The 24,367-nt window shown below is 45.7% G+C and overlaps 1 protein-coding gene across 1 annotated transcript in view; it reads left to right on the top strand.

Annotated features, from left to right (window-relative positions):
* LOC124551165 (poly [ADP-ribose] polymerase tankyrase-1-like) overlaps nucleotides 1-22,781 on the top strand; it is a 91,541-nt gene extending 68,760 nt beyond the window's left edge. Inside the window, exon 7 of the mRNA XM_047126143.1 lies at nucleotides 22,129-22,781. Coding sequence (XP_046982099.1) covers nucleotides 22,129-22,708 — 580 coding nt within the window. The 3' untranslated portion in view covers nucleotides 22,709-22,781. The remainder of the gene's footprint in view (nucleotides 1-22,128) is intronic.
* The last annotated feature ends 1,586 nt before the right edge of the window (nucleotides 22,782-24,367 follow it).

Here is a 24,367-nt window from a genome sequence, read left to right as displayed (position 1 = left end):
TGACATCCAAATGTTCCACCATAAAATGACTCACCACTTAGAGCTAGTCCAGGTGCTCACCGTAAACATGCACGCCAGGGTAAGCTCCCGCGCTCTCCTCAGGATTCCATATGGGCACGACTCGTGACTTTGTTGACGGGTGACTGCTTCCGCACTCCAGTTCCACTGGCCGCCGGAATGTCAGCCCCGTGCGTCCTCGCAGTACACCGAGAGCCGACTGACTACTCGCGGTGCTCCGTGCCTTGTCTGCCCTCTGTCACTGCCGCCAACCGAGTCTCTTCACTTCGTGGGACGTGGCCGTCCTACATAGAGGGCGCTAGCCAACCAGGACCCCGCAAAGCACGTAACTATCCTGCCGAGAGCATCGCGAGAAGTCACGGCTAATATACCTAAATAAGCGAGGTTTCAGGGGTCATCGTTCTTTTGTTCAGCATATCCCGGACAGCAATAGGGGAAAGAAATACAGTAGAAGAAGAATGGGTAGCTTTGAGGAATGAAATAGTGAAGGCAGCAGAGGATCAAGTAGGTAAACAGACGAGGGCTAGTAGAAATCCTTCGGTAACAGAAGAGATACTGAATTTAATTGATGAAAGGAGAAAATACAAAAATGCAGTAAATGAAGCAGGCAAAAAGGAATACAAACGTCTCAAAAATGAGATCGACAGGAAGTGCAAAATGGCTAAGCAGGCATGACTAGAGGACAAATGTAAGGATGTAGATGCTTCTCACGAGCGGTAACATAGATACTGCCTACAGGAAAATTAAAGAGACCTTCGGAGAAAAGAGAACCACTTGCATGAATATCAAGAGCTCAGATGGAAACCCACTTCTAAGCAAAGAACGGAAAGCAGAAAGATGGAAGGAGTATATAGAGGGTCTATACAGGGTCGATGTTCCTGAGGACAATATTATGGAAATGGAAGACGATGTAGATGAAGATGAAATGGGAGATATGATACTGCGTGAAGAGTTTGACAGAGCACTGAAAGACCTAAGTCGAAACAAGGCCCCGGGAGTAGACAACATTCCATTAGAACTACTGACAGCCTTAGGAGAGCCAGTCCTGACAAAACTCTACCATCTGGTGAGCAAGATGTATGAGACACGCGAAATTCCCTCAGACTTCAAGAAGAATGTAATAATTCGAATCCCAAAGAAAGCAGGTGTTGACACATGTGAAAATTACCGAACTATCAGTTTAATAACTCACAGCTGCAAAGTGCTAACGCGAATTCTTTACAGACAATGGAAAAACTACCCTACGACTTATCTTAGAAGAAAGGTTAAGAAAGGCAAACCCGCGTTTCTAGCATTTGTAGACATAGAGAAAGCTTTTGACAATGTAGACTGGAAAACTCTCTTTCAAATTCTGAAGGTGGCAGGAGTAAAATACAGGGAGCGAAAGGCTATTTACAATTTGTGCAGAAACCAGATGGCAGTTATAAGAGTCGATGGACATGAAAGGGAAGCAGTGGTTGGGAAGGGAGTGAGACAGGGTTGTGGCCTCTCCCCGATGCTACTCAATCTGTATATTGTGCAAGTAGTAAAGCAAACAAAAGAAAACTTCTTAATAGGAATTAAAATCCATGGAGAAGAAATAAAAACTTTGAGGTTCGCCGATGACATTGCAATTCTGTCAGAGACAGCAAAGGACTTGGAAGAGCAGTGGGATGGAATGGACAGTGTTTTGAAAGGAGGATATAAGATGAACATCAAAAAAAGCAAAGAGGATAATGGAATGTAGTCGAATTAAGTCGGGTGATGCTGAGGGAATAAGATTAGGAAATGAGACACTTAAAGTAGTAAAGGGGTTTTGCTATTTGGGGAGCAAAATAACTGATGATGGTCGAAGTAGAGAGGATATAAAATGTAGACTGGCAATGGCAAGGAAAGCGTTTCTGAAGAAGATAAATGTGTTAACGTCGAGTATTGATTTAAGTGTCAGGAAGTCGTTTCTGAAAGTATTTGTATGGAGTGTGGCCATGTATGGAAGTGAAACGTGGACGATAAATAGTTTAGACAAGAAGAGAATAGAAGCTTTCGAAATGGTTTGCTACAGAAGAATGCTGAAGATTAGATGGGTAGATCACATAACTAATGAGGAGGTAGTGAATAGAATTGGGGAGAAGAGGAGTTTGTGGCACAACTTGACTAGAAGAAGGGATCGGTTGGTAGGACATGTTCTGAGGCATCAAGGGATCACTAATTTAGTACTGGAGAGCAGCGTGGAGGGTAAAAATCGTAGAGGGAGGCCAAGAGATGAATACACTAAGCAGATCCAGAAGGGTGTAGGCTGCAGTAGGTACTGGGAGATGAAGAAGCTTGCACAGGCTAGAGTAGCATGGAGACCTGCATCAAACCAGTTTCAGGACTGAAGACCACAACAACAACAACATCCCGGACAATCTAGTGTGGAACGGGGTACAGGTTTCTGAACCGTGAATTTACTTTCAAAATCTTTTCTTAAAGAATTTACTTTATTTACTAGCGATTCATCAAGAACATTAACACATTTAATCACACTAGGTGAGAGTGGAAGTAGTAACTGATGAAAATGAAATTACCTTTAACAAATGGGAATTTTATTCATAAAAGCCTTTTCAAAAACAGATTTAAAATTTATAAGCAGAAAAGGACCCTCGAAATATCAAGTTACCATTTTATTAAGAGGCAGAAAGTGTAATATTGACAGTATGAGCCTTCGGGCTGAGAATCTTACCGCTCCCTTTCAACACGGCCGTAGTCACGACCGCTCACAACAACCTCTGAAAGACTACACTGATGCAAATCTGCGACACACCAGATTACATTAAACTAAAAATTTTAACAACTCACATAAACACATTAACTATGCACCCCGTAAGAGGGATGGAAATGGTACAAATAAATTATTTGCCATTGCAAGTGCAATTTGTTTTTAAAATTACTCTGACGGTGGAAGGGTGGCAACTATATAAAAATGTCTATTTAAATAAAAGCCATGAAATTCAGAATTACATAAAATGTATAACATGCTCTACATTATACATATGCCGCCACGCAAGATGATAGGCAAGATAAAATCATATTTCAGGAACTCGGCCTTTACACCTTAATTCTATAAAATCGTTAACAGCCAGTCATGAGAGAGGCAGCTATTAACGAACGGCAGACCGACCGACAGACAGACAGACACTAACTGCCTAACAAATTCGGACGAGAGACAGACGAACAAGCTGAGAACGAGAGACTGACCAAAACGCTCTCCCGAACCGTCCGCTGCCAGCCGCTTCAACGGACGCAGGAAGGCGCGTCGATCTCCCGTCTCACGGCGTCGCAGCTCGCCCCAGCCAGTCCGATGTCGTGGGTTGACTCCTGTTGCTCTCGTGTCGGCCGCGAAGCCACTATCCCTCGCTATACGGCGCGGTCCACCGGACTGACGTGGCGACCTCACATGCGACGACGCTCAAGACGGACAAGTCATCTTGTGCCTCAGTGCGCGACCGACCAACCGATCGATCCAAACGCCAATGCCCATTGCCTGAACAAACTCGAGCAGACTGGCGGCCTAACAGATACTAGCACTACGGACGACAGGCAGATACTGACTGCCCCACACTGACCCGGCTGACCAACTGACCAGACTCACCGAGACTGACACACTGCCGAGTTTTTTTTTACTTTATTGTTATTTTGACACCTGAACAATCAGGTAGGCTGGCAGCAGCACAATACGCCGAAGAGAGTACAAGGAGATAAACAAAGAAAAAACATCACTTAGAAAAACGGCGGGAAAAAACAGGAGACACAAGAACATAAAAGCACAAGAAGCCGTTCACACTTGATGACAACCCACACTACGAACTGTAGACCCGACGCACAAACACTGAAGAAGACGATAGCACTGGTGAACAATGGAGCGTGACGGCGAAACTGAACACTAAACATGACGGCACACACGATACACTGATGGCGGTGATCTCCGGCGCGCGAATGTCCACTGAGCGTGTGCGAGTCCGGGGACCTGCCAAGAGGGGAACAGGGGTGAGGAGGGGGAGAGGGGAGGAAAAGAGGATGCCATGGCTTAGGAGCCGGGGACAGGAGGAGAGGGTCAGGGGAGGGGAGGCCCGGGGGACGAGGGGGGAGAAAAGGAGGAGGGAGGGAAAAGGGAGAGAAGGGAGGGAGGGTGCCCAGAGGAGTAAGTACAGGAGGAGGGCGGGAGGATCAAAGTTGGTAGGAGGGGTAGATAGAGGGGAGGAGCGCATCATCAGGGAGAGGGAGCTGGAGGAAGCCACCTTGGGAGAGGGTAAGGAGGGTGGAGAGATGGAGACCGGGTGGGACGTGGGAATACAGGCGCGGCAGCGGGCGAGGGTGGGAGAGGATCGGGGAGACGAGTGGGTGAGGAGGATCAAGTTTACGGGAGGTGTACAGGATCCGTATCCTTTCAAGGAAAAGGAGGAGGTGGGGGAAGGGGATGAGATCATACAGGATCCGTGTGGGGAGGGGAGACGGATGCGATAGGCGAGGCAGAGAGCATGGCGTTCCAGGATTTGGAGGGATTTATAAAAGGTAGGGGGAGCGGAGATCCATGCTGGATGGGCATAACAAAGGATAGGGCGGATGAGGGATTTATAGGTGTGGAGGATGGTGGAGGGGTCCAGACCCCACGTGCGGCCGGAAAGGAGCTTGAGGAGACAGAGGCAGGAACGTGCCTTGGCTTCGATTGTCTGGAGATGGGGAGTCCAGGAGAGGCGACGGTCGAGGGTGACGCCAAGGTACTTAAGGGTGGGAGTGAGGGCGATGGGACGGCCATAGACGGTGAGATAGAAATCAAGGAGGCGGATGGAAGGGGTGGTTTTGCCTACAATGATCGCCTGGGTTTTGGAAGGATTGACCTTGAGCAACCACTGGTTGCACCAAGCGGTGAACCGGTCAAGATGGACACTGCCGAGCTCATAGCGCCTCTTAAATGCACGTGAATAGGCAACCTTTCCCCTTTCTCACCAGAGGGAGACACCAAAGCTGCGACTGCCACAGCGCCGCCACCGCCAGAAACGGAGGGCGACTGCTTCACATTACATGTTGCGGCGCGCTCTTCAAAACAGCAAATTTTACCACGGCTCAGTTTTTGTTACAGCAGATGCTGAAGCATTCCTCACAAGTGATACTGAAGTCTCTTGTGGGAAACGACCTACATGGCCAAAAGATGCTTCCATTTCTGCCTCTGATGTAGGCAGGCTTATTACTCACTCTGGGGGCTTCAGAAACCATACGATGGTAAACTGGTACATCAGCTGCCCCTTTAGCCATCTCCTTGTTGAAAAAGCGGCTAACATGTATCGGTACACTGACAAAAAATGAGCGTAAGATGCCACAACAATTTTTGCCTAAGAAATCTAGGGATTTCCATTCCCGTCTGTTTTTCCGGAATGATATAATATCAGTTTCCGATTACCGAAAAAAAAGGCAGTTTTATTGTTTTTAGCTTTGCAAGATTCTGAAACTTTTGACGAAGCTACAGGTTAACCAGGGATAGCTTTCAATTACATTGTTACAGCTCTAATGGATATAGCAGGAATCAATAATCAAATAATTTTTCATGCGAAAGAGGTAAATCCAAGAAAGAAGAGAAGGATTTTCCATTATAAACCTTCAGCTAGTGCAAAGAGCTAAGATTCTTTCACTTCGTACTCACGCACCAATGGCCGGCCGGTGTGGCCGTGCGGTTCTAGGCGCTTTTGTCTGGAACCGCGTGACCGCTACGGTCTCAGGTTCGAATCCTGCCTCAGGCATGGATGTGTGTGATGTCCTTAGGTTAGTTAGGTTTAAGTAGTTCTAGGGGACTGATGACCACAGATGTTAAGACCCATAGTGCCCAGAGCCATTTGAACCATTTTTTGACGCACCAATTTTCCTCGAGAAATAGAAAGAACCGTGGGTTGAAAGAATTGAGGAGAGTGCCACCGAGAAAAGAAGGCGGAGTGTGTCACACGGACGAGCGGAAAACACCTCCATCACCATCAGGTGGCACTCATGCCGCAGCTTTGTTTCCAAAAGGAACGTGAAAACAATGCATACGTGTGGGAAGCGTCAAGGAGCTCTCGAAAATGCGCAAGAAAATTAGTGGTAACTGTGTAATCAAAAGAAAATGTGACTACTCATACTGCATCAATATAGAGACCCTATGTGGTTTTGTTTTGCAATGACAGAGTGGCGTTGTGCACTGTCTGCTGAAGAAAAGAGTTGGGGAAGATTGACCGCGACAACACAGTGACATAATGTAAGTTCATTTTTTATTGTTGAATTAAACAGCGATTCAGCTCACGTAACGTAAGTTTAATTTACCGTTGTATATGGGAACGATATCTGTATATTGAGCAATCAGTAAAGGAAACAAAAGAAAAATTAGGAGTAGGTATTAAAATCCATGGGGAAGAAAAAAAAAAAAAAACTTTGAGGTTCGCCGATGACATCGTAATTCTGTCAGAGACAGCAAAGGACTTGGAAGAGCAGTTGAACGGAATGGGCAGAGTCTTGAAACGAGGATATAAGATGAACATCAACAAAAGCAAAACGAGGATAATGGAATGTAGTCGAGTTAACTCGGGTGATGCTGAGGGAATTAGATTAAGAAATGAGACGCTTATAGTAGTAAAGGAGTTTTGCTATTTGGGGAGCAAAATAACTGATGATGGTCGAAGTAGAGAAAATATAAAATGTAAACTGGCAATGGCAAGGAAAGCGTTTCTGAAGAAGAGAAATTTGTTAACATCGAGTATAGATTTAAGTGTCAGGAAGTCGTTTCTGAAAGTATTTGTATGGACTGTAGCCATGTATGGAAGTGAAACATGGACGATAAATAGTTTGCACATGAAGAGAATAGAAGCTTTCGAAATGTGGTGCTACAGAAGAATGCTGAATATTAGATGGGTAGATCACATAAGTAATGAGGAGGTATTGAATAGAATTGGGGAGAAGAGGAGTTTGTGGCACAACTTGACAAGAAGAAGGGACCGATTGGTAGGGCACGTTCTGAGACATCAAGGGATCAAAAATTTAGCATTTGATGGCAACGTGGAGGGTAAAAATCGTAGAGGGAGACCAAGAGATGAATACACTAAGCAGATTCAAAGGCATATAGGTTGCAGTAACTACTGGAAGAAGCTTGCACAGAATAGAGTAGCTTGGAGAGCTGCATCAAACCAATCTCAGGACTGAAGACAACGACAACAACAACAATGGGAACGAAGTTTTTCGCGGCGGCACTTACGTATAAAACATTCTCGGTATTTTTGCCGCGTCAGTTCTGGATAAAATATCGAGCTCTCGACGATTACCTCCAGCGTCATCGTCAGGAACTGACTGTCTTCACTGCTGTTTTTTTTTTTTTCCTTAACTGTAATTTTAATCACCTATACAGGCGGGCTGTCAGCAGCATATTACGCTGCTCTTCAGCCTTAAGTGGAACAAGAACATGACAGAGAGGTGATACAGACAATACAAAAAACGGCGGGCAAAAAATGGAGATGCAAAAAACATGCACTGCTGCTATGGTAGCCTTATTTATAGGTCGTGGACGGCTTCTGATTGGTCGGCTTCTGATTGGTCGGCGATTACGTACTGCTGTCGCAGACGATGTCACAGTGTGCGCCGGTGGCGCCACCGCTTCCGTTGGAACGTAAACCTTGGAAGGAACGTCTCTGCTGCTTCTCTGCATCAAGCGCTCGTTTCCATGCACAGCTCAGATGGTATCCTCTATCGCGGTTAATGTTATTTTGGCTCATTCTTATTTCAACAGCCTCCTTTATAACAGTATCACAGTACGTGGAGGTATGGGACAGAATTTTTGTTTCATCAGGAGGAAAAAGATCCGCCAGCATTTTCAAAGTGTCCTCCACAGGAACTTTTGTGAACAGCGCTACCACATCCAGGCTGACTAAAATCTCCTGTAACTATAAAGTTGTTCCGGCACGTGATGACGGCCACCTACTTCTTGTATGGTAACAAATTTTATGAATTGACGGACGGTATGGCGATGGCCTCTCTGTTGTCTCCATCACTGGCTAACATTTTTATGGAGAATTTTGAAGAACGTGCATTAAATTCGGCTCCCTCCGTCCATCCTTATTTTATCGTTACGTTGACGACACATTTATGATCTGGCCACACGGCGCAGAGCTCTCGAACGATTCATGGAACACACGAACAGGATACATTCGAACATCCAGTTCACTGTCGAGATGGAGAAGGAAGGGGACTGCCTTTCTTAGAAGTTTTAGTACAACGACAGGCGGACGGGCGTCTTGGCCACTCTCTGTACCGTAAGCCGACGCATACCGGTTTATACCTGAATGCACAGAGTTTCCATCATCCAGCTCAGAAGAGAGCCGTTTTGAACACGTTGGTATATAGAGCAAAAACTGTTTCTGACGAGGACCACTTAAGGTCCGAGATTAACCATTTGAAGTACGTGTTCCGAAAGAATGGCTATGGTACACGCGATATAAAGGCAGCGTTCTCCAAAAAAGGGAAACGTGAAAATGCTGCACGCTCAAAGGATGAAACACCGATTGCGGTTCTTCCTTTTTGTGGCGCGATTTCCAACAAAATAAGAAGACTCCTGCGTAGACGAGATACAAGACCTATTTTTCGTCCTTCTAAGAAAATTAAGATGATGGGCCCTGTTACGGACAATATCGGCCTCAGGGTCCCTGGAGTTTATAATATACCCTGTGAGTGTGGAATTAGTTATATAGGTCAGACGATTCGTATCGTTTCTGACCGCTGTGCAGAACACCAACGCCATATTAAAAATAGAGAACTGGAGAAATCAGCAATTGCAGAGCACAGCCTCACGAACAAACATAAAATTTTGTTCGATGAAACAAAAATTCTGTCCCATACCTCCATTGTACTGGGATTCTGTTATTAAGGAGGCTGTAGAAATAAGAATGAGCCAAAATAACTTTAACCTCGTCAGCGGATACCATCTGAGCTGTGCATGGAAACGAGCGCTTGATGCGGAGAAGCATCAGAGACGTTCCTTCCACGATTTTCGTTCCAAAGGAAGCGGTGGCGCCACCGGCCCACACAGCGTCTGCGACAGCAGTACGTAATCGCCGACTAATCAGAAGCCGTCCACGGGCTATAAAGAGGCTACCACAGCAGCGGCGAAGACAGTCGCCCCCCGACGATGACGATGGAGGTAATCGTCGAAAGCTCGAGATTTTATCCAGAACTGACGCGGCAAGAATACCGAGAATGTTTTACATTTTCCGTTGTATAATTAAACGAAAAGTGTACTGTTATTGAGCTCATACAGGGTTACTTCGGGAACATAGAGACCGCTACTCTTGAGTACAAAGTTCGTCGCTCGCCCGTCAGTCATACGGGTAACGGCGCGCCCGCTCCAGGGCCGACAAAGAGTGTGCCTCTGCAGTGCTTGTAATGCCGTGCACTACAGAGGACGACGTATGGAGCTGGATGAAGGGGAAAGTGCTGCAACTGAATTCAACCGATCATTCCGACACTGTCATTATTTTAAGGGATATTGAGGTTAAAGACACTTACACGTCAGGGATAAAGAACACCTTTCAACTGTTTCTCAAAGCTGGAGATCAAATAAACGGTTTCGATAACAGCTCACGCTAACAAAAAATTTCGATTGTAGTCCTCTTCTGACACAAATTTAAAACCATCATCTCAGATCTATCATACCCCCCCCCCCCCCCAAATTCTATACGTCCCTCCAGATCCTTGAGCGTCATGCACTCCGCCTTGCCTTCCGTATATGCCTCCTGTCCCCCATGCGGATCCTCTATGACCTCATTCCTTTACCCCATCTGCTCCTATTCCTCGAACATATCCGCATACTCTATACCTCCCGCCACCTTGATCCCCCTCACCCCCTGGTTGCTCCTCTCCTCTCCCGTCCCCACCCCGTGCCACGCCTTCACTGTTGTGTCCCCCCTACCCTCCATCTCTACACCCTTCATCTCCTTTCCCAAGGTGGCTTCCATCAACTCCCCCTCCCGGATGATGCCCTCTCCCTCCATTTATCCCTCCTATCAACTCTGATCCTCACCCCCCCTCTTCCCCCCATCCATCCTGTGTTTTCTTCCCACCTAACTTCTCCCAGCAGACCACCACCGACAACGATAGTTCAGGTATACATGCCGACGTCGCAAGCTGAAGATGAACAGATAGAGAAAGTGTATAAGGATATTGAAAGGGTAATGCAGTATGTAAAGGGGGACGAAAATGTAATAGTCATGGGATACGGAAGTACTAAGAAATGACGAGATACGTTTGAAGTTCTCTAACGCTATAGATACAGCAATATGGAATAGTGCAGTAGGCAGTACAGTTGAAGAGGAATGGACATCTCTAAAAAGGGCCATCACAGAAGTTGGGAAGGAAAACATAGGTACAAAGAAGGTAGCTGCGAAGAAACCATGGGTAACAGAAGAAATACTTCAGTTGACTGATGAAAGGAGGAAGTACAAACATGTTCCGGGAAAATCAGGAATACAGAAATACAGGTCGCTGAGGAATGAAATAAATAGGAAGTGCAGGGAAGCTAAGACGAAATGGCTGCAGGAAAAATGTGAAGACATCGAAAAAGATATGATTGTCGGAAGGACAGACTCAGCATACAGGAAAGTCAAAACAACCTTTGGTGACATTAAAAGCAACGGTGGTAACATTAAGAGTGCAACGGGAATTCCACTGTTCAATGCAGAGGAGAGAGCAGATAGGTGGAAAGTGTCGTGGACTGACAAGACATCCAGTCCACAGTGACGGGTAACCAAAAAGCACGCGCTTAAACTCACGCAGGCTAGAGAGGTCTGAAACAGGATACGTGATGATTGCTATAAAGAAAAGTACGTAGCTTCTGGAATACTTAACTTTAATCCATCATTGCTGTACATCGCTCTTGACGATACAAGTGAGACTCTGTAGATTCATGCAATGTAATGCTAATGGCGCCTTGCTAGGTCGTAGCCATGGACTTAGCTGAAGGCTATTCTAACTATCTGCTCTGCAAATAAGCGAGGCTTCGTCAGTGTGCATCGCTAGCTAAGTCGTCCGTACAACTGGGGCGAGTGCTAGTCCGTCTCTCGAGACCTGCCGTGTGGTGGCGCTCGGTCTGCTATCACTGACAGTGGCGTCGCGCGTGTCCTACATGTACTAATGTACCGCGGCCGATTTAAAGCTACCACCTAGCGAGTGTGGTGTCTGGCAATGACACCACAGAAAGAATACATCGAAAGCCTCTATGAGGGTGAAGATTTGTCTGATGTGATAGAAAAAGAAACAGGAGTCGATTTAGAAAAGATAGGGGATCCAGTACTAGAATCGGAATTTAAAAGAGCTTTGGAGGACTTACGGTCAAATAAGGCAGAAGGGACAAATAACGTTCCATCTGAATTTCTAAAATCATTGGGGGAAGTGGCAACAAAACGACTATTCACGTTGGTGTGTAGAATATATGAGTCTGGCGATATACCATCTGACTTTCGGAAAAACATCATCCACACAATTCCGAAGACGGCAAGAGCTGACAAGTGCGAGAATTATCGCACAATCAGCTTAACAGCTCATGCATCGAAGCTGCTTATAAGAATAATATACAGAAGAATGGAAAAGAAAATTGAGAATGCGCTAGGTGACGATTAGTTGGGCTTTAGGAAAAGTAAAGGGACGAGAGAGGCAATTCTGACGTTACGGCTAATAATGGAAGCAAGGCTAAAGAAAAATCAATACACTTTCATAGGATTTGTCGACCTGGAAAAAGCGTTCGACACTATAAAATGGTGCAAGCTGTTCGATATTCTGAAAAAAGTTGGGGTAAGCTATAGGGAGAGACGGGTCATATACCATATGTACAACAACCAAAAGGGAATAATAAGAGTGGACGATCAAGAACGAAGTGCTCGAATTAAGAAGGGTGTAAGACAAGGCTGTAGCCTTTCGCCCCTACTCTTCAATCTGTACATCGAGGAAGCGATGATGGAAATAAAAGAAAGGTTCAGGAGTGGAATTAAAATACAAGGTGAAAGGATATCAATGATACGATTCGCTGATGACATTGCTATCCTGAGTGAAAGTGAAGAAGAATTAAATGATTTGCTGAACGGAATGAACAGTCTAATGAGTACACAGTATGGTTTGAGAGTAAACCGTAGAAAGACGAAGGTAATGAGAAGTAGTAGAAATGAGAACAGCGAGAAACTTAACATCAGGATTGATAGTCACGAAGTCAATGAAGTTGAGGAATTCTGCTACCTGGGCAGTAAAATAACCAATGATGGACGGAGCAAGGAGGACATGAATAGCAGACTCGCTATGGCAAAAAAGGCATTTCTGGCCAAGAGAAGTCTACTAATATCAAATACCGGCCTTAATTTGAGGAAGAAATTTCTGAGGATGTACGTCTGGAGTACAGCATTGTATGGTAGTGAAACATGGACTGTGGGAAAACCGGAACAGAAGAGAATCGAAGCATTTGAGATGTGGTGCTATAGACGAATGTTGAAAATTAGGTGGACTGATAAGGTAGGGAATGAGGAGGTTCTACGCAGAATCGGAGAGGAAAGGAATATGTGGAAAACACTGATAAGGAGAAGGAACAGGATGATAGGACATCTGCAAAGACAGGAGGGAATGACTTCCATGGTACTAGAGGGAGCTGTAGAGGGCAAAACTGTAGAGGAAGACAGAGTTTGGAATATGTCAAGCAAATAATTGAGGACGTAGGTTGCAAGTGCTACTCTGAGATGAAGAGGTTGGCACGGGAAAGGAATCCGTGGCGGGCCGCATCAAACCAGTCAGTAGACTGATGACCTAAAAAAAAAAAAAAAAACTTTTCCCTAACTCCCTTCTCCCTCCAGAGTCCTGTTGTATTCCCGTCCTCTGCCTTCCCTATTCCCTGTTGTGTCTGCCCAGCACCCCCACCCCTCTTATGGGTCCTCATCCTCCATTGGCTCCTTTCCCTCCTCCCCCCTTTGCTTTCCCTCACCTACCCCCCTTTTTTATTTTCTCATCATCTGACCAGTTTTCCCCCACCTGCTCTCAACTGTGGTGTGTCACATTTCAGTGCAGTGTTCCAGTGATTGTTCAGTGTTGTTTCGTCTTTTCCCATGTTGCGAACAGAAACCATGCTGTCGCTGGGTGTGAATTTTATGTCTTTTGCGAACAGAAACCAGACAGTCGCCGTGTTTTTTAATTGTCTGTCTATTATTTTACCTGTCTGCTTCATATGTATTTTATTAGCATCATCATCCCTTTGTTCTCTGTTTTAAGTTCCACGATTTTGTTTTTCGCCATGTTACCCTTTGTCTCCGATTTTGTCGCCTGTTTTCTATTATATATTATCTTCTACTGTTTTAAAACAAAGTCTGTCGGCTGAAGAGCGGCATACTAAGCTGCTGCCTGCCCGCCCCCTTCGGGGGGAATCGAGATTCAATAAAGAAAAAAAAAAATATCTATCATACGAGGGTTGGAACTTACACAGTGGCAACTCATTATTCACAACTGATACAAAAGAGTTATATGTTTGCACTTGTTACTGTCCATCAAACTAGTCAACAGCGTTGTGCAGAACCTGTCCCCAGTTATGTGGAAGGCGTAGTATACCATTAGCAGAGCCTGTTCTGTTGATGGTGCGAATGGAGCCCGTCGAATCTCTGGAACAGTTCTGAAGCGAACGCTACGAAGTGGTTCCTTCATCTTCGGAATCAAATCAAAGTCACAAGGACTTACGTCCGGGGAGTATGGTGGATGGTACAGTACTTCCCAGTCCCATCGACCGAACAGAGTAGCCACAGCTTGCGCCGTATGCACCGCGCATTGCCGTACAAAATGATGGGTGGGTTGCGCAGAAAGCGTCGCAGCATCTTTTGCAAAGCTGGTCGCATGTGATGCTTCAAGAACGAACAGTAATACTGTGCATTGACGGTCTGCCGTGGACGAACATAATGCATTAGGATAACACCATCACAGTTGTACACATGAATCACCATAACTTTCGCCATACTGGGGCTCTGACGCACTTTCGACTTTCGCGGCAATCCATAATGACGCCATTCGTTGGATTGGCGTTTCAATTTTGGCTCGTGCGATGTGGCCCATGTCTCATCTAGTGTTAACATACGGTGTAAGAAAGCCTCTCCTTCGCTCTCATAGCGCTCCAAGTGCGTCTGAGCAGCGTCGAAACGCATCCATTTCTTCATTTCCGTCAGTTCATGCGGAACCCATCGTGATGCAATTTTTCGCATGCCCAGGCGTTCCTTCAGCACCCGAAGCACCGTCGTATGCACTAATCCGGCTTCATGGGCAAGCTCACGAATCGTACGGCGTCGATCACTGCTCACTAACGCGGCTACAGCATGCACTTCTTCTTCTGAGACGCTAGGACTATCTGTCCGATGCATGTCTGCCACAGTTTGCCGACCTTCGTTGAAGGCTTTTACCCAACGTGCCACTGTTCTGAACGGCAATGCCGATTCCCCGCACGCGTCTTGAAGACCTTGATGACACTGTCGCGCTGTACGAACTGTAGCACATTCAATCTTGATCCAACTCCGTGCGCACGCCGGTGACGTGGGTCGGGCGAGTCCATTTACTCGGAAGTAAGGTAGGTATGTCAACAACGTGTGCTATCAGCGACAATAGTAGATTCCATTGCATAGTGTATCCACAGCAGTGTTGGCAGTGTGTTCCAGCCTACGTATTAAGCGGCAGGTGCAACGTTTGCACTGGCATCATTTCATTTCAGTGCACATTCACTGGTTCCATCGCCAAAGACTTATTCGTCAGTTTTCAACGCATTAAAATGACAGCAACGACTGTATAATATTCTACAATAACATAGAGAGGAAAATGTGAGCCATACTTTATAAATGAAAAAAAAAAATTGTTCCCAGAGTATCATCAATTTTTTATGTCGTGTTCTTGGTACTTTTTCTGATTAAATCCTAAGATACACACATCTCGTATTAGTGTTCCTACATACATTAAACGAAATATAGCAGAGCCACCTGGAATATGTACACTCACTTTCAGAGAAAACAGAACATCTTGAGCGACTACAAGTAGGACGTTCATATTCACAGGATATGTACGTTACTATGTTCTGCAGACACGATTAGCATTTGAACCATGCCGGCCAGCAGGTTCAAGGCCAACATCGATATCGCGTCGCAACACCACCTACCGGTAAAGTATGCCTGCCGCTCTCGTTGTCGCTGTAAAATAAACGTAAGGGATCAGTGTAACATGATCAGACGTGCAGCACGCCTCGCAGACGTGTGAGCGATCCGTACCGTCAAATCAGTGAGTTCGAAAGAGGGCGCATTGTTGTCGTGAGAGAACGTGATGCATCAATGCTGGAAATTTCTGTTCGTGTGGCAATGCAGGACAGACCTGCATCCTTCTCGGCTCCGCATCAACAGTGGAAAAGTGTAACAAATCGTACACTACCAGAGGTGACCGTCACCGTTTATTACAGCATGAGTTACGTGCCCGTCGTCCACTTTTCTGCCTGTCTTTGACGAATGTGCAGAAAGGTTCTAGACGTGAATGATGCATGGACCGACGTCGCTGGCGACAAGAATGGCATCCGATAGTGTTTTCTGACGAATCTAGTTTCTGTTTGTCTGAAAGTAATGGCCGCATTTCGGTTCGCTCCAGAGAGTGGGAGCGGCATCACAGTGACTGCATTGGCACGAGACATACACGGCCGACTCGAGGCCTTATGGTGTGGGGGTGGTGTTGGGTACAGCCATAAATCACAGTTTGTGTGTGTCCAGCACACTGTGACTGTAATGCCACTTCCTCGGACGAGAAATAAAAAATCAAAAATTAGCTCCCAATACCCCAAAGATTTCCCCCCAAGTCCCAAATTCCCAGAAAAGTGAATAAGCGAACGAAGATCCATTTATCACTATGATTAGGACAATAACAAGTAATTAAATCAGGAATCAAAGACTTGACAATTTAGCAATCTACGAAAGAAAGATTAAATTTCAGTAAAATTAAAATCAAAATCATAATAAATCGCAAAATTAGCATAAATTAACATTCGCAAAGTAGAACCAACGATCCCAAAGAATGCTCCGTGTGAGTGCTCTTTGGGAATCGTGAGTAATGACTAAGTATAATTCAATGCATTGTCACTACGTTACGAGAGTTAGCCGAAGCAGGTCATACATCTGAATGCTCGTACATGTAGGCGCGCTTAGAATGTTTTTGAAATTGAATAATTGCGATCTATTATGACGCAGTAATACGATCTTCTGACTTCAAATATCACGGCATTATAATTCGAACGGAGGACTTTTATCCACTACAATAAAGTGAACTTTTAACTAGATAATTGAACTAAACATTACTTAGACAGTGATTTAGGCAACGAACACTGATAGACAATTTTCATTCATAATAGCCAGTGGTTTATGGAACTTCAGTGATAGGTCCGAAGCATATAATTTAAATCCCCCCAACACCTGGGAAAGTTTTCTTGTCAAGGCTCGGTTAGGAAGTGACTGATATTGTGCAATAAAACATCCTCTCGTGCCAAGTCGTGCATTTGTGATTTAAAATTCTATCAAATTCTTGACAAGAAACTCCCGAGTAATAATTACGCGCGGCGATAATATTTGACTGTAGCGCTCGGCACTTGTGTAGAATCTTTGACTCAAATAACAAGCCCAGAGTTACGATTTCTTAGATACTTGAAATTGCGACCAGCTTGTAGGGAATTTGTTGTGGATGTGACTGCATTGGTTTTATCATTAATATTTCGTCATTAATCAGTTAAACATCGATTACGAACGATTAATTACTATTATTGGTGAAGTAAATATCTCACGCACGTCGACATTTCGTTTGTGTACCGTCGTCATCGTAACTTGATAACGATCTCAACACTGTACCGACTGTAGCCGAGCTTTAGCCGAGTCCAAGTACAAATCAAGCCAAATCATCAAGGAGAAGAGCCGTTATATGACCTTCGTGAATGACATTCTGCGACCCGTAGCTGTACTCTTTGTACACACTGCCCCAGACACCATTTTCCATCGAGATAACGCACGACCACATTTTGCTGCATGAACGTGTGCCTTCCTGGTGCCGCAGGATGTCAGCCTTTTGCTCTGACCCGCCAGATCAGCAGTCTTGTCGCCAATCGAAAACGTGTGGGATGTGGTGAAGCGACGGGCGCACCGCCATCACCCAGTGTCGACCACCATAGATGAACTTTGGAACCAGGTGAATGAAGCGTGGATGGCTATACCACAGGACGCCATTCGCGCCTTATATGCCTCGATGCCATCACGCATGGGACAAGTTATCAGGGCCCATGGCGGACCCTGTGGCTACCAGGCAGCAGGACATGTGCTGAACTGAGGCGACTGAAATGCTAATCATTTCTGCAGTACATACTAGTGTACATGCCCTATGAATATCACATCTCTAATCAATGCGGGAAATTTCTGTTCGCGTAGCACTGCAGGACTGACCTGCATGCTTCTCGGCTCCGCATCGACAGTGGAAAAGTGTAACAAATCGTACATTACCAGAGGTGACAGGCGTTCGCTTCTTACAGTTTTTAAAGCAAAAGACAACATTTCTATTACTACCAAGGATTTCGTAGACACCCAAGTCATCTTGCATGGTCCATCGGTGTTTTGCGGTGGGGCTTTGAACTTCACTCTCGCTAACAAGGACACGAATGAACACGGTAACGGCTGGGTCACCGTTGCTCTCTTTTCTGCGCACGAGGGTACAAGCATACTGGTCATTACAATGTAATATTTTGGACTGAATCATTGTTACTAAAGAAGTTGATATCCACGTGGTATCTGCGAAAATTTTTACAGAAAGTGCTAAGCAACCTCTCAATCTAAGAATTTTCATTTTTATACGGTACATACACTACTGGCCATTAAAATTGCTACACCACGAAGATGACGTGCTACAGACGCGAAATTTAACGGATAGGAAGAAGATGCTGCGATATGCAAACGATTAGGTTTTCAGAGCATTTACACAAGGCTGGCGCCGGTAGCGATACCTACAACGTGCTGACATCAGGAAAGTTTCCATCCGATTTCTCATACACAAACAGCAGTTGACCGCCATTGCTTGGTGACACGTTGTTGTAATGCCTCGTGTTAGGTGGAGAAATGCGTACCATCACGTTTCCGACTTTGATAAAGGTCGGATTGTAGCCTATCGCCATTGCTGTTTATCGTATCGCGACATTGCTGCTCGCTTTGGTCGAGATCCAATGACTGTTAGTAGAATATGGAATCGGTGGGTTCAGGGGGGCGATACAGAAAATGTTCGCTTGCTGCCCTGGCCAGCACATACTCCACATCTCTCACCAATCGAAAACGTTTGGTCAATGGTGGCCGAGCAACTGGCTCGTCACAATACGCCAGTCACTACTCTTGATGAACTGTGGTATCGTGTTGAAGCTGCATGGGCAGATGTACTTGTACACGCTGTCCAAGCTCTCTGTCCAAGTTCTGTTTGACTCAATGCCCAGGCGTGTCAAGGGCCGTTATTATGGCCAGAGGTGGCTGTTCTGGGTACCGATTTCTCAGGATCTATGCACCCAAACTTCGTGAAAATGTAATCACATGTCAGTTCTAGTATAATATATTTGTCCAATCAATGCCCGTTTATCATCTGCATTTCTTCTTGGTGTAGCAATTTTAATGGCCAGTAGTGTATGATACTGCAGTGCCCATGTTACTCTGATTACGATGCAAAGGAACAGCGACTACAGTCCTTATGAAACGCTTTACATGTATTCGCAGTGGCGAATATGGACAACCATCAGCTGTAGAATGGAATCATCGGACAGGGACTCAAACCCGGATTTCCCGTTATATCGGGAGCGGTCGGTTCACCATTTGGCACCACCAGGGCCAGTCCCAAACCGACATATGTCGTCAACCTCGCGTCTACGACCTGTACTCGTACATCCGTTATTTACATTGCCGCACGGGCCACACGCTGTACAATAAAGTCGCTAACCCGGTATCGGCGGATAAATGTGATACTGCAGTGCGCGTGTTTCTCTGATTACGAGCAAAGTTCCTTTGGAAATGTTTGCAGGGCTGGAGGAATGTCGGCGTTCTGGCTTTGACCTCTGCCAGTGCTCTGTGTGTTTTAAAGCTATGTGGCACCATTACTAGTATTCTGTGTCAGACTGTGGGTCAGTGTCGACAGTAATTCACATCAGAGGCAGGCTGAAGTGCATGGTCTCCACCTTTTAAAGCACTGTGCAACCTTTCGTCGTTGGCCACTGTACAGGCATCCTGAGTTTACATTTATTGCTTCGTTAGTGAATAGGAAAGATGAAGAATCGAGAAACGAACAGCTGTGAGAACACTACGATCCATTTTGAGTGTATGCAGTGTACGATTTTCACTTCAAACAGCGGCAACAGCACTTTCATTTGGGCATTATATTTTATACCAGTAAAAAGTGGCCATTTGATTGGTTGACAGAGGGTGGGTTTCTCATGTGGAACACTTCACTCGGCAGAGTAACAAAATAAATTTGCTGTTAACTCCATTCACTTATAAAGAATTTGTTACATTTTACATCTGAGGAAAAGCAACACTCAGCTGTTACGGTCGTTGTACAGGGGGCTTCAGATACTTATGACATGACGTCCATCTTTTTTTAGTATCTACAGCGGCGTGAGAGGTCTCCGAGGTGTTCAGGAAGCTCAGATTCACTTCGAGCAAATTTTCATATCGTAAATTAGACAAATGCATGGAATGTGCATTTACTCTTATGACCTACATGTTTTGCTGTTACCTTGAGAGGCATTGCCATCACAAGAATTAAGGCTGCAAGTCTGTCTGTGTGTGTGTCCTATTATTGTGCAGACGCTTTTATCTGTGCAAAGTGCATGTGTGCATGTGGCAACATGTGTGTTTGCGGAGGGATAGTAGAGGAGAGTTAGTATTGTTGCTAAATGTGAATCATTTTGGCTAAATGGTATCTTGTATCCCTGATGATGGTGTGTCAAGATATTTGCGAATAAAGGAGCTGAATTTTTGCTACCACGGCAGAATAGTTTTTGTAAAAACCTGGAGATGTGATTAGCTTCGTCACATTTCCAAGTGTCGGAAGGGATTACTACAGGCAGTATTGGCTGCGTGCTCTTTCACTGGAGGCCAACGACTGCTTAACAGTGACATCCAGAGAGCAAAGGAACATAGTGGCAGCAATCAGCATGACAAAAGTGGGACAATTGAATTAGATGGAATGTAGGACTTTTCAGTGCAGAGTGGATGAAGATTTTGTGAGCGAGATACATTTGTACCTTAATGTACAGAGGAAGTCCAAGTGCTCTGCATCACTGAAGGGAGAGAATTGTAGATTCATCGTTTGTCACTGCAGATGTGTTGGTTGATTGGTTGATTCGGGGGAGGGGACTAAACATCGAGGTCATCAATCTCTACGGATTAGGGAAGGATGGGGAAGGAAGTCGGCCATGCCCTTTCGAAGGAACCGTCCGTGCATTTGCCTTAAGCTACTTAGGGAAATCACGGAAGACCTAAATCAGATTGGCCGGGTCAGTGTTTGAACCGCCGTCCTCCCAAATGCGAGTGAAGCGTGCTAACCTCTGCGACACCTAGTTCGGTTTGCACATGTGTGCTTTTACACTACTGGCCATTAAAATTGCTACACCAAGAAGAAATGCAGATGATAAACGGGTATTCATCGGAAAAATATACTAGTACTGACATGTGATTACATTTTCACGCAATTTGCGTGCATAGACCCTAAGAAATCAGTACCCAGAACAACCACCTCTTGCCGTAATAACGGCCTTGATACGCCTGGGCATTGAGTCAAACAGAGCTTGGATGGTGTGTACAGCTACAGCTGCCCATGCAGCTTCAGCACGATACCACAGTTCATCAAGATTAGTGACTAGTATATTGTCACAAGCCAGTTGCTCAGCCAACATTGACCAGACGTTTTCAATTGGTGAGAGATGTGAAGAATGTGCTGGCCAGGGCAGCAATCGAACATTTTCTGTATCCAGAAAGGCCCGTACAGAACCTGCAACATGCGGTCGTGCATTATCCTGCTGAAATGTAGGGTTTCGCAGGGATCGAATGAAGGGCAGAGCCACGGGTCGTAACACATCTGAAATGTAACGTCCACTGTTCAAAGTGCCGTCAATGCCAACAAGAGGTGATCGAGATGTGTAACCAGTGGCACCCCATACCATCACGCCGGGTGATACGCCAGTATGGCGATGACGAATACATCCTTCCAATGTGCGTTCACCACGATGTCGCCAAACACAGATGCGACCATCATGATGCTGTAAACAGAACCTGGATTCATCCGAAAAAAGGACGTTTTGCCAATCGTGCACCCAGGTTCGTCGTCGAGTACATCATCGCAGGCGCTCCTGTCTGTGATGCAGCGTCAAGGGTAACCGCAGCCACGGTCTCCTAGCTGATAGTCCATGCTGCTGCAAACGTCGTCGAACTGTTCGTGCAGATGGTTATTGTCTTGCAAACGGCCCCATCTGTTGACTCGGGGATCGAGACGTGGCTGCACGATCCGTTACCGCCATGCGGATAAGATGGCTGTCATCTCGAGTGCTAGTGATACGAGGCCGTTGGGATCCAGCACGGCATTCCGTATTACCCTCTTGAACCCACCGATTCCATATTCTGCTAACAGACATTGGATCTGGACCAACGCGAGCAGCAATGTCGCGATACGATAAACCGCAATCGCGATATGCTACAATCCGACCTTTATCAAAGTCGGAAACGTGATGGTACGCATTTCTCCTCCTTACACGAGGCATCACAACAACGTGTCACCAGGAAATGGTGGTCAAGTGTTGTTTGTGTATGAGAAATCGGTTGGAAACTTCCCTCACGTTGTAGGTGTCGCCACCGGTGCCAACCTTGTGTAAATGCTCTGAAAAGCTAATCATTTGTATATCACAGCTGCTTCTTCCTGTCGGTTAAATTTCGCGTCTGTAGCACGTCATCTTCGTGGTGTAGCACTTTTAATGGCCAATAGTGTAGATGTGATTCCGTGATCAGATGTGTGTATGGCAACGTGTGAGAATGTCTTTGTTTCGTGCAGGAGACTTTCGGGAAGAGAGAAGGGCAGGAGGCTGCTGGAAGCAGCTCAGCAGTCACGAATGTCAGAAATGCGAGCCGTGCTGGCTGCAGGTGCGGACGTGGGGGCGACGGACAGCGACGGTTGGACCGCCCTGCACTGGGTGGCAAGAAACGGACAGGTGGAGATGGCCAAGTGTCTGCTGGCTGCAGGGGCAGACGTCGAGGCCAGGGGGCAGTGGAAATGGACCGCCCTGTTCTGGGCAGCACGACAGGGGCAGGTGGAGGTGGCGAAGGCTTTGCTTTCCGCAGGGGCTGACCTGGAGGCGAGGGACATCTGGCAGAACACGCCCCTGTTCCTGGCTGCAATGACTGGACACACGGCTGCCGTGCGCTTTCTGGTGGCGTCCTGTGCCGACCCCAACGCCACGGATGCGAATGCGACGACTCCGCTGCACTGGGCAGCGTACAATGGGCACGCAGATGCAGCAGCTGCACTGTTGGAGGCAGGCGCCGACAAGGGGGCCAGGAACAGCTCTGGGCGCACCCCTCAGGATAATGCCAGGAAATGGAACGACCGGCAGCTGATAAACATGCTTAGTTGAAGCTGGCACTCCAGAAAAATGACTGTTGTGTATAAACAGCTGCGTTTTTTAAAAATAAATTATACAAAAATATTAGCCTGTTCTCAATATTTGCACCCACATTTACATAGTACATGTGTGTAACAAGATGGCAACAAAAGGGACGTAGGAGATTTCTATTTCTTGGTTCTAAAAGGGCCAATGTGAAGAATCTTAGTTTGTTTCTGAATATTTTCTGTCAATTTTAGACAACTATTAACAGTATGAAACTTCCTGGCAGATTAAAACTGTGTGCCCAACCGAGACTCGAACTCGGTACCTTTGCCTTTCGCGGGCAAGTGCTCCACCATCTGAGCTACCGACCGGGCGTGAGTCGTGCTTCGGTAGCTCAGATGGTAGAGCAGTTGCCCGCGAAAGGCAAAGGTCCCGAGTTCGAGTCTCGGTCGGGTACACAGTTTAATCTGCCAGGAAGTTTCATATCAGCGCACACTCCGCTGCAGAATGAAAATCTCATTCTATTAACAGTATATTTGGGGCTGGTTCAAAAATGGTTCAAATGGCTCTGAGCACTCTGCGACTTAACTTCTGAGGTCATCAGTCGGCTAGAACTTAGAACTAATTAAACCTAACTAACCTAAGGACATCACACACATCCATGCCCGAGGCAGGATTCCAACCCGCGACCGTAGCGGTCGCTCGGCTTCAGACTGTAGCGCCTAGAACGGCACGGCCACTCCGGCCGGCTATTTGTGGCTATTTCTTACCATCATTATAGTAAATCATCTTAAGTAAAGCTTATTTTTAAATAATAAATTTCTAGAATATTCAACTTCAGAATTAAAGGCCTTACGAGGATATTGGCCTGCTTTAAAATCATGAACTCTCTTAAATTATTTGACATTGCCCATTTGGACATCAGGGTCAGGTACACTGAATAACCAGAAACAGGTAGTTTTAAGATTAATTAAATCACTTTATTCATTCCTCTGCAATTTAATAACTGATAGCAACTGTTACATGTTCCAAAAGACACATTTTATCTCCGTAAATCATGAAAACACTGTTCGGTCTCGTAAGCAGCGGGGAAACTTTATTCAAAATTCTTAATATCATTCAAATAATTTGGATATACTATGGTTGACACTATAGAAGGGGGGACAGAAAAAATATATCACTCGTTTCCGTCGTCACCATCCTCATCCTCCCTTCGTAAGATATCTGTTTATCTCTTTCATCTGACTGTCTATTGGCTCTCATTTGATTGATGAACTGCATGTAGAATGGACGACTGCTTACATTGATGTACGGAAAGAGATCCCGTAAGTCCTATAATTTCTTTTCTGAAATAGGTATGATGTCTTCAGAAATAGGTGCAAGTTTTGGCATAGACAAGCATCGAGTTTTCTTTCTGTTCAGATTTATAATCCTGAATGGTTCTTCTGAGGAGTAACTGTGTTTGTAGGAGACAATTCCTGGCATACCTGAGTGATACTTCATCTATTTTATCTTGTTTCAAACAATAGGATTCCTTCTGTGTTAATTTTCTTGCAGATAATGGCTTCTCATCAGGTCTTTAAGTGTGTAGAGGTCCTTTTGTTCCAGGTCTATTGCTGTTATGGGTGGCTTTCGGGGACCATGCGCATCAATTTGGCCCAGTCTCTTGGCAGTTCTACTTCAACA

This window comes from Schistocerca americana, chromosome 9, assembly GCF_021461395.2.
Source record: "Schistocerca americana isolate TAMUIC-IGC-003095 chromosome 9, iqSchAmer2.1, whole genome shotgun sequence".
Taxonomy (NCBI): domain Eukaryota; kingdom Metazoa; phylum Arthropoda; class Insecta; order Orthoptera; family Acrididae; genus Schistocerca; species Schistocerca americana.
This window is presented reverse-complemented; position numbering and strand designations above follow the sequence as displayed.